This window comes from Sceloporus occidentalis, unplaced genomic scaffold (assembly GCF_023333645.1).
Source record: "Sceloporus occidentalis isolate IW3139 unplaced genomic scaffold, rSceOcc1.0.p SCAF_21, whole genome shotgun sequence".
Lineage (NCBI taxonomy): Eukaryota > Metazoa > Chordata > Lepidosauria > Squamata > Phrynosomatidae > Sceloporus > Sceloporus occidentalis.
This window is the reverse complement of record NW_028317001.1, coordinates 5,234,842-5,244,480: the sequence shown is the minus strand read 5'-3', so window position 1 is coordinate 5,244,480 and position 9,639 is coordinate 5,234,842. Positions and strand designations below refer to the sequence as shown.

General features: G+C 46.2%; 1 protein-coding gene across 2 annotated transcripts; it reads right to left on the bottom strand.

Annotated features, from left to right (window-relative positions):
- Positions 1-2,160: 2,160 nt before the first annotated feature.
- LOC149301473 (tubulin delta chain-like) lies at positions 2,161-9,441 on the bottom strand. 2 transcript variants are annotated; one of them, XM_089483968.1, is made up of 9 exons: positions 9,357-9,441; positions 7,767-7,953; positions 7,061-7,208; positions 6,258-6,474; positions 5,312-5,540; positions 5,042-5,206; positions 4,006-4,146; positions 3,019-3,205; positions 2,161-2,706 (listed from the first exon to the last, which is right to left on the bottom strand). In XM_089483968.1, exons 2-9 carry the CDS (start codon positions 7,936-7,938, stop codon positions 2,604-2,606), a joined length of 1,362 nt encoding a protein of 453 aa, XP_089340094.1. In that variant the 5' UTR covers positions 7,939-7,953; positions 9,357-9,441; the 3' UTR covers positions 2,161-2,603. The 2 variants fall into 2 exon arrangements, with proteins under 2 accessions (XP_089340094.1, XP_089340095.1); XM_089483969.1 differs by lacking the exons at positions 7,061-7,208; positions 7,767-7,953; positions 9,357-9,441 and having other exon boundaries at positions 6,263-6,386.
- Positions 9,442-9,639: the final 198 nt, after the last annotated feature.

Genomic DNA, 9,639 nt, shown 5'->3' with positions numbered 1-9,639 from the left:
CATTGCCGCAGATGCATATCCTCCAACTGTCCCAATTTGGAAGGGACTGTCCTGGTTAATCCTCTGCCATCCCACTTTTTCAGCCGCTTCTAAAGCGTCCCAGTTTCTCCCTCTTCCTCCCGTTTTGTCCTCAGCGTACTTCAGTTGCTGCAAAATGAGTTCAAAATACATAATAATTATTATAATAAGGTGATGATGATGATGATGATGATGTAGTTTGCCCTGAGTTAACTCAGTGGGAGGGAAAGAAGGGACAATCTTGCCTTTCCCAGGAGGCTCAGGCAAAAGCAAACTGCTGCAAACCTCTCCTAGTTTGTGTCTTCTTCAAGAAACAGAGTCCCAATGAGAGCAGACCCATTGGTTCAGTTGGATTTACCTATGTGTCGGTTCATCATTCAACAGTGGATTCTGTAGGTCTACCCAACAGGATTGCGCCAAGATTGACCACATTTTGTCTTCATTTAGAGCTCTCTACATACCTTTTAACAAGCGCAGAGCGATCTTGTAGCGCCTTTGAGACTAAATGAAAGAAATTGGCATCTAGGAAAGCTCCTGCTGCCAACTTCTTTCTTTCAGTGAGTCTCAAAGGCGCTACAAGATCTCTCTATGTACCGATTTTACAGACTAACATGGCTATAATTTTGAATGTTAACAAGTGTCCGCCTCTCCTTATATCCAAAATATCCAGCCAAGGACCTTTTTGCTTGAGGTTGTTCTGCGGAGTACTCCGCTTGCTCCTGGGGCTGAGAATCCAAAACCAAGAGCAATAAATAGCATTAGACTATGGAAATTCTTATGCTAAGAGCACTTCTCGCATGCTGCAGTTTGTCTATCTTTCTTTGTAGGGCTAGACAACTACGCCATCTTGTGGGTTGTTTTTGTGCATACATCTATCTATTAAAAGTATGTGAAGAGATCTTGTAGCACCTTTAAGACTAACTGAAGTAATAAAAGTAAAATACAGTTGTTACATGCCTTCTAGTTGTTCCCAACGTATGGCAACCCTACGGCGAACCGATCATGGGATGCGTCTGTGTCTACATCCATATATTAAAAGTAAAAGAGAGTAGTCCACTCGTATCCACAATTTCATTTACTTGCAGTCAGCCATAGCACAAAAATGTAATGTAGTCCCACAGTTTTGCTCTTTGCAATTTGTTACGCACAATCAAATTCCAAAAAGTGGAGTCGAAGGCTTTCATGGCCGGCATCCATAGTTTCTTGTGGGTTTTTCGGGCTCTGTGGCCATGTTCTAGAAGAGTTTATTGCTGACGTTTCGCCAGCATCTGTGGCTGCCATCTTCAGATGCCATCCTCTTTCTCCGAAGATGCCAGCCACAGATGCTGGCGAAACGTCAGGAATAAACTCTTCTAGAACATGGTCACATACTAAGGTCTGAAAACATTACAGGTATAGAGTTTGGGACCATTTGCAATTTCAGGCCTCCACTGAGGGTCTTGGATAAGGGGGGGTTACTTTATCCCTACCTTAAAAGACCCCTAGTAGATGCTTGAAACCATATAGTACTGTGCCTTACTGATTTATGGTGAGCCCCATGAATTTCTCTCCTTATGCAAAGAATACATCCTTATGTTACAGTGGTTGGTATTGCTAACTGGCCTATGGGTGAGCGGACTGGGAACCCTGCCTTCACACATCTCTAGAGCCAGTTTGTTAGAGACAAGAGGATGTTGGACACTCACAGAATAGAAATATATTCCAATCCCAACCCTACTATCAAACACTGGGAGGGGAGGGAATCAGTGTTTCTCCTATAGCCTGTTAGACTACAATGTCCATCAAGTAGTCATGGTGGCAGCTGCAATCCAGGAACTGGAAAGCCTCACAATTTCCCTTGGTCTAGCACAGTGTTCCCAACCTTTGGTCCTCTAGATGTTTGAGACTTCAACTCCCAGAATTCCTGAACCATGAGCATACTGACTGGGACTTCTGGGAACCGAAGTCCAAAACATCTGGAGGCCCAAAAGTTGAGAAACCTTGGCGGCTCACTATCTCGCTCCTTCGCACAACCTATGCAGCTGCTGCAAGTACAGTTCTTAATGTAATATCCTGAGCTCCATGGAAGTGAAGAAGATGCAGATCTAGAAAGGACAAGCTAGGTGTGGGCTGTCGAATCATGAACGCACACGGCACCATCGGAAATCAAGTTTATTTTATAAGCATTGTTGCATTTTAAACATAAAAGGTGCTGGCGAGGGTAACCCTGATCCCTGTGTGACTTGTGCTTTTTACTGGCCAATGTCTAAAAGCTCTAGCCTTTGTCCAGAGTCTTGGGTGCTCTGTAGCTTGTGGAAAACGCCGTTTCCGTACAGATAGGTGCTTGCGTTAATGACACCTATTGCAATGCAGAGCTCTCCCTGATGCTCCAGCCATAGAGCTCCGCATGTGCATAAACCCCCAAGCTTGCCTGAGATATGGGTGCTTCAGAAAGGCTCTTCATGCTGGACTCTTGGCTCTCATGTGTCTCTCCATCAACAGTGAAAGATATATACCTTGCACCCTTCAATATGGCCTTTCCGCCCCCTTCCTAGGGCTTCAGCTCTGCGCAGCCAGTCCCAGGCTGGCGAAAGATGGCTTTGAAATCAGAGGCTGGCATAGCTTGAGATCACCTGTTCCAGAGTTGTGAAAGAGTCCAGAAAAGCATCTTCGTCCAACCCAAACTTGGCGTACTGGTGAACGTAAGCCCTGCGCGGAATGAACAATACGATTCGGTGAGCAACAGGCCTCGGCGGTGGCTATAATGCCCTGAAAAAGTAACAGGGCTTCGGGTATTCACAGCTCATATTATTCTGCTGGTTTTAATCTATGGCTGGGACTTTCGGCACAAGAAAACATCCAGATTGCTTTGTTCAGAGGTTGGGAAAGTCACTTTGGGGACTACACCTCCCAGCATGAACAATAGCTTAGTTGGCTGGCAGTATTGATGAATTCCTTTTCATTTTGTCCCACTGAGAATTCGGAGTTAACGGCATATTAAAAAGCATTTTCCCGACTTACTTGGAGGCGAACATTTTCCAGGCCTTCCCCACGACGCCGTCGAGGGGCTTCAGCAAAAACTGGCTGTTGCTCACCAGAGATGCGGATTTCTCATATCTATTAAAGGCTCTTGGGGTTTTCCAGATGGTCAGGGTGTCCTCTGGAGCGTTTAGCCAAGAGGTATATAAAGCAGGGTCTCGGAAACCTCCTATAACAAGAATAACATGCTTTAAAGCCATGGGTGGTTGAATCCATGGATAAAGAATCTGAACACTTTACTTAATTTTGAATACAAAGTGTGCCGAAATATGCTGCACCGCTCTTGTTTATGTGTTTAAGAAACCTTTGCCTATTCTTTCCATTGTGAAGTCGGAGGCTTTCATGGCCGGCATCCATAGTTTTCTGTGGGTTTTTTGGGCTAAGTGTCCATGTTCTAGAAGAGTTTATTCCTGACATTTCGCCGGCATCTGCGACTGGCATCTTCAGAGAAAAACCCCACCAAAAAAAACATTCTTTCCATGTTATTTCTTCCTTTGGTACTAAGGTTTCTATTCAAGAATTCATGCCCAGGAACACATCTATTTCATTAATGGAGGTGTACCTATAAAAATAATAATTACTGTTATTTTTTTGGATGCTGGGATTCAAGGTAGCTTAGGAAAAAAGGAAAGTAAGGCCTGTTACAGACTGCCAAAATAAAGCTGCTTTGGGTCTCTTTGGAGGTATGCTGTTTAAATGACGCATGCATCCGAAGAATCCGGAAGCTGCACCAAAGCTGCACTCCAGTGCTTAGGAATGGAGTGTGGCTTTGGCGCGACCTCCGGACTCTTAGGACCCATGCATCATTTAAATAGCATACCTCCAAAGAGACCCGAAGCAGCTTTATTTTGACAGTCTGTAACAGGCCTAAGTGTCCACAGAGCAGAGAAAGCATGCGTGGCTAACTCCCAACCCAAAAAAACTATGGATGCCAGCCATGAAAGCCTTTAACTCCCAACCGTTTCTCACCTAGATCGGCACTCTGTACGTCTTTGCCTCGCAAGGTCACCAGGTTGGCGATGGAGGTGTTGAAATGAACTGTCCGGTTCGGAGACTCTTTCTGAGGGGCAGGGAGCCCAGGCACAGGAGGCCGCACCTGCCAGTCGATACCTGGAAACAAGTGCGTCAAAACTAAGTTCTCTTTCACACAACGCAGTGGTGCTGCTTTAAGTGGCACGTCTCCTTCCTAGGGATTATTGGGATTTGTAGTTTCATGAGCCGTTCCGCATGTGGTGATCCCTGGGGGCAATCAGCCCTGTGCTTGGCTCTTACTCCCAGGGAGTCCCTTAAACTTCCCTTCTAGGATCTCCTAGGTCTCCATTCCCACTCCCCTACTGAGCTGAATGAAACCCCTTGAGATCCTGTATCTCGCTGCCACCACTCAGTGAATTTTCAACAGACTACGTTTCCCTAAGCACACACTGAGACTTGCTAGGGATGTCTCTAGTTTCCTTCCTTGCTAACTTAAAGCAATCAGTAACCGAGCTAAGGCACGTGTACAGGAGCAGAGAGAGACAGCAGATACTCTTAAAGAAAGTAGTTTCATGAGCCGTTCCGCATTCTTCCCTGCTACGGACGGCGCCACTGCCTCACCAAACTACACATCCCTAGATTCCATAAGATGCAACCATGGCAGTTAAAAGTGGTATCAAAGGGATCTAGGAGTCTGCCCAACTCAGGGCATGTTCAACTCTAAAGACTTTGAGTGTGTAAGAATGGCTCCTCCTGTTGGGGTTAAGTGGTCAAATGAAGGGCTTGGGAAAGTTACTTTTTTGAACTACTTTGAAGCCCCCAGCCAGCCATGTTCAAGCTATAGAACTATATTCTGAGACCTGTGGTTAGAGGAGGTATTTAGTAGACAATTTTAAATTCCTTAATCCTGCCAACCTTTCTGAATTCTAGCCAAGGGTGCAACTTTAACGCCTGTCGTCTTCCGCCTGTAGACACCATTTAATATAGGAGGCTCCACGCTGGATGCGGTCTGGATTCGTTGGTGGCCCCTTACCTTCTTCCATTTTTGCGTTTGCGATGAGCATCTGCCGCAGGTGTTTCAGGAGCCCAGGCCACGCGAACGTCGTAAAGGGGAGGGAATTTTCAGACATTTGAGGAATGTTCCGGAGACCCAGCATCTTGAACTCGGGATGGGGAACGAGAACTTCCATTAGACTCCCTAAGGAGAAGGGGAGAAACAAGACAGGCATAGATAGCCTGGTGAGGAGGCCTGAGTGCTAGTAACTTAGAGACGTTTCTAAGTTGTGTAGTTAATACCACATACCTAGGGGACTTCTGTTGTAGTGGGTGGCTCCTTCGGAGTAAGCCGGCTGGAATACACTCCCCAGCTGATGTGCAATGACTCGGTTGACGTCCCGGAAAGAGATCTGCTTGATGTTCATGAGCTGCCCACAGATCTTGTGGACGGCATCGTTTTCGTGAACCAGGATGGCATCGGAGGACTGGTAAAGGTGCGAGAGGGTCAAGACGGCATTGTAGTTTTGCACAATTACCTGGAAAAGAAGAGGATGCATTAAAGGAGAGGCTAATCGCTCGGTTCTAAAGGCAACGACTTCATGGGTTCACCATTTTCCTCATGGAGGATACAAAACTGTCTTTGGAGAGGAGCAAAAGGAAGAGCCAGAACTTGGAGATGCAACCTTGGAGGGGGCTACAACTCCCAGAATCCCCTGGACAGAAGCTGGGGATCCTGGGAGTTGGGGTCCTCACAAAATTATAGTGTCTCCAAGTAATGGATGGAGTACGCACTTGGTATGGAGACTATCTGAAAGGTTTCCATATGGGAGATTGACAGCTGGGATACCTTCAGTAGCTTTGGTTCCCTGCACATTTGCATCTATTGGTCTCTGAAAGAGCACTTGCTTACTACTTAGAAAGTATTGGTCTATTCTGACAAAATATATTTCCCTGTATGACCCTACAAGGGCTCTTAGACCCCCAGAAAATGCCGTTCTTTTAGTCCCACCACATTCACAAATACACTCATAGGGAAGTGAAGTAGGACTACTCCAGGTTCTGGAACTTGCTTCTTAAGATGGTGTTGCGGCCAGCTTAACTACATGTCTATGTTGGATCTGCAGCATGATTTAACCGTACTGTGTGCCTTGAGTCCTGGCCTTTGGGGAAACGTCCGGTTAAAAATAAATAGGATGATAATCTACTGATATTGATAATACTAATATGGTTGTTAACAGAGCTGCAACATTCACCTCACCGGTTCCATAGGGCCAGATGACATGGTTGAGCAGGAATGAGGTGGGATATGTGTCTTTGAGGTCTGCGGTCACAAAGGCACCCAGGCCTGATCCGGTTCCGCCAGCCATGCTCATGATGGTGAGAAATCCACTCAGTCGGTCGCATTTCTCGGCCTCTTTCCGGACCAAGTTCATGATCGCTTCTTTGTGTTTGGGCCCATGGACGCAGTAACTAGAACACAAAAAAAGAGGAGTTGGGTATGTATATAGTGTGTGACTCCAAGGAAGACACATGCTCATAGTTCTCCATCATCACTGCATTCTCTATTTTTAATGAGCAAGTTTCATCAGCAGAGGTTTGCCATTGCTGTCCTCTGAGGCTGAGAGAGCGTGACTTGTCCAAGCTTTGCGGTGAGCCATTTTCCTGGTGTGATCCCAGATTCGAAATAGGACTGCCTTGCTTTCTTTATATCCCTTCGTATTTCTTCGGACTGAATCTTTCCAAGATGGCTTCCAAAAGAAGGAAGAAAGGTGAAGGTCTGAAGGAAACCTTGAAGAAGGTGACTTTTAAAGATGTGGCGGTGTACTTCCCCAAAGAGGAATGGCAACTGCTGGTCCCAAAGCAGAGGGCATTGCATGAGGTGGTGATGATGGAGAACGATGAGCATGTGTCCTCCTTGGAGTCTCTTCCAGAACATGGCCACAAAGCCCCAAAAACCCACAACAAACTATGGATGCTGGCCCTGAAAGCCTTCGACTCTCTGGGAAAATATATAAAGACTGGCATATCTTTCCAGCATTGATGCCAGCGTACATACCCATTTGCCCAGTTGTTCCCTGACCCTTGCTTTTGACAGAATTGAGACCGGTGGTCATACGTCCAGCTGCCGGACTTGGAAGCCACTGATAAAGTCTGTCCGATCACTTTGGGTTCCATGTCCACCAGAACAGCGCGAGCGGCCAGCACTGAAGGGGAAGAAAATGCAAGCCAAATCACGTTTTAGAAAGGAGAGATGAACAAAGAGGAAACAAAAGAAGAAACCAAGGATGATAAAAGGTGCCAACGTCTTTCATTATGTAATAACAATGGCCCCTCCACATTTGCTAGGCATCTCCAGGTCCTCCAGCGCAACTCTGTGGTCAACATCTGCCAGAGGTTGATCATAGAGTCATGCTGGAGGACCCACAAATGCCTACAGAAGTGTTTTCTCTAAGAACATCTAAGTACCTCCAGCACAACTCTATGGTCAACTTCTGCGCTGGGGGGATCTAGAAGTTCCTGGAGAGGATATACATATTAATCAAAGCCGCAGATGCGGAAGTGTGGATACAAATAGTTATGCATCCTGGAATTTTGTACGTTCTCAGGCATCGTTTTCCATTGCTTTATCCTTTAGATCCTTTGTTACATGCCTCTGCGTTTTACCTTTGACTTATCCAAAGGCCATGTCAAAAATCCATAATGTTGGCCCTTCAACTTATATATATGCGAGGCCAACTTATAGTCGAGTATATATACAATACCTCCAGGTTTCTCTTCGCTGAAAAAACGTTCTTTGCAGGCGGCCTGGTAGGAATCGTTTTCCTTTTTGGAACACAGTCCCTGGCCGCTGCGCAGATCTGCGCAGATGGTATCGAACACTTCGCGGCCGACTTGGTTCCCACATTGGCCAAGCTGGATCGTGACGATTGACATCCTCCACCTTGGATCCTAAAATGAAACGACAGAATCACAGAATCGTAGAGTTGGAAGAGACCCCGAGGGCCATCCACTCCAAGCCCGTTCTGCCATGCAGGAACTCTCCATCAAAGCATCCCTATTGACAGATGGCTGTCCAGCCTCTGTTTAAAGAGCCCCAAGGAAGGAGACTCCACTGCACTCCGAGGAGGGAGTGTGTTCCTCTGTTGAACAGCCCTTACTCTCAGGAAGTTCCTCCTAATGCTGAGGTGGGATCTCTTTTCCTGGAGCTTGCATCCATTGCTCCATTGTGTCCTAGTCTCTGGAGCAGCAGAAAACAAGCTTGCTCCCTCTTCAACATGACATCCTTTCAAATATTTAAACAGGGCTATCATATCACCTCTTAACCTTCTCTTTTCCAGACTAAACATACCCAACTCCCTAAGTCTCTCCTCATAGGGCTTCATGGTTTCCAGACCCTTCACCATTTTCATTGCTCTCCTTTGGACACATGGCTCCAGTTTCTCAATGTCCTTTTTGAATTGTGAGCCCAGAACTGGACACAATATTATTCCAAGTGATGCCTGACCAAAGCAGAATAGAGTGGCACTATGACTTCCCTTGATCTAGATGCTATACTTCTATTGACGCAGCCTAAGATCGCATTGGCCTTAGGTCCAAAGATAGACTTGGGTCCAAAACAGACACTGTGGAGACAATCCAGTTTGAGACCGCTTTAAGTGCCTTCTTGGCTCAATGGTAGGGAATTCTGGGAATCCTACATCACTGAGCCATGTCAATAATAATAATAATAATTATTATTATTATTATTATTTATACCTCGCTGTTCAGCCAAGGCTATCAGAGCGGCTTACAATTTGTTAATTAGACATCAATTAATTGTGTTAATTAGAGCAGGGTCCACACTTTTAGCACCTCTTTAATTGCCCGTGGAATCCTGGGATCTGTAGTTTGCTGAAGCACCAGAGGAGGGTGAAAAAAGAATCTCTCCCAGAACTACAAATCCCAGGATTCCAAAGCCATGGCAGTTAAAGACAAAGCCTTGGGATCTGTAGTTTGCTGAAGCACAGAGGAGGGTGGGAAAAAAACCTCTCCCAGAACTACAAATCCCAGGATTCCAAAGCCATGGCAGGTAAAAGAGGTGTCAAAACTTTTCTTCAGTGCTGAGGCTGCCTCCACTTTACAAAGCCCTGGGATCTGTAGTTTTCTGTGGCACCCAGAGCCCTGCTTCACCAAAAAACTACAAAATCCCCCTCCCATGGAATTCTGGGATTTGTAGTTCTCTGTCCAGACTACAACTCCCAGGATCCCACAGGTGTCAAACTGCTTTAGTGCCATGGTTTTTTTTCCCCACTTGCAGTGCCTCAGTTTCTCTAAGCCTTCCAGAAATCTAAAAGCATTTCTGTCCCACTCACCTTTAAATCAGGATTTCAGGGGTGTTTTTTGATACTGCGCATGCGCCGCGCATTGTTCTCAGTCCCTCCTTCAACGAATTTCTTTTTCGTCCCTACTGCGCATGCTGACTTTTTGGAGCGCGTTAGGAAGAAGGGCAAGGCTTGGGCTTCACAGGAGAACAGTGCGCATGCGCTCAGAAAAGCCTTGGAGGAGGACATTTCTCTATACCGATAGGCGGCGCTAGAGTGAGTAAATGACGCATGCGCATTGGTTTGGAGGGGCGAAAGGCGCGAGAGTAAGGGA

Excerpts from the sequence above, each read along its gene's own strand:
- LOC149301473 (XM_089483968.1), bottom strand. The coding sequence starts at position 7,938 with ATGTCAATCGTCACGATCCAGCTTGGCCAATGTGGGAACCAAGTCGGC. Across the intron at positions 6,475-7,060 it reads GGGAACAACTGGGCAAATGG|TTACTGCGTCCATGGGCCCA; the intron begins GTATGTACGCTG and ends TTTGTGTTCTAG. Across the intron at positions 4,147-5,041 it reads AAACGCAAAAATGGAAGAAG|GTATCGACTGGCAGGTGCGG; the intron begins GTAAGGGGCCAC and ends ACTTGTTTCCAG.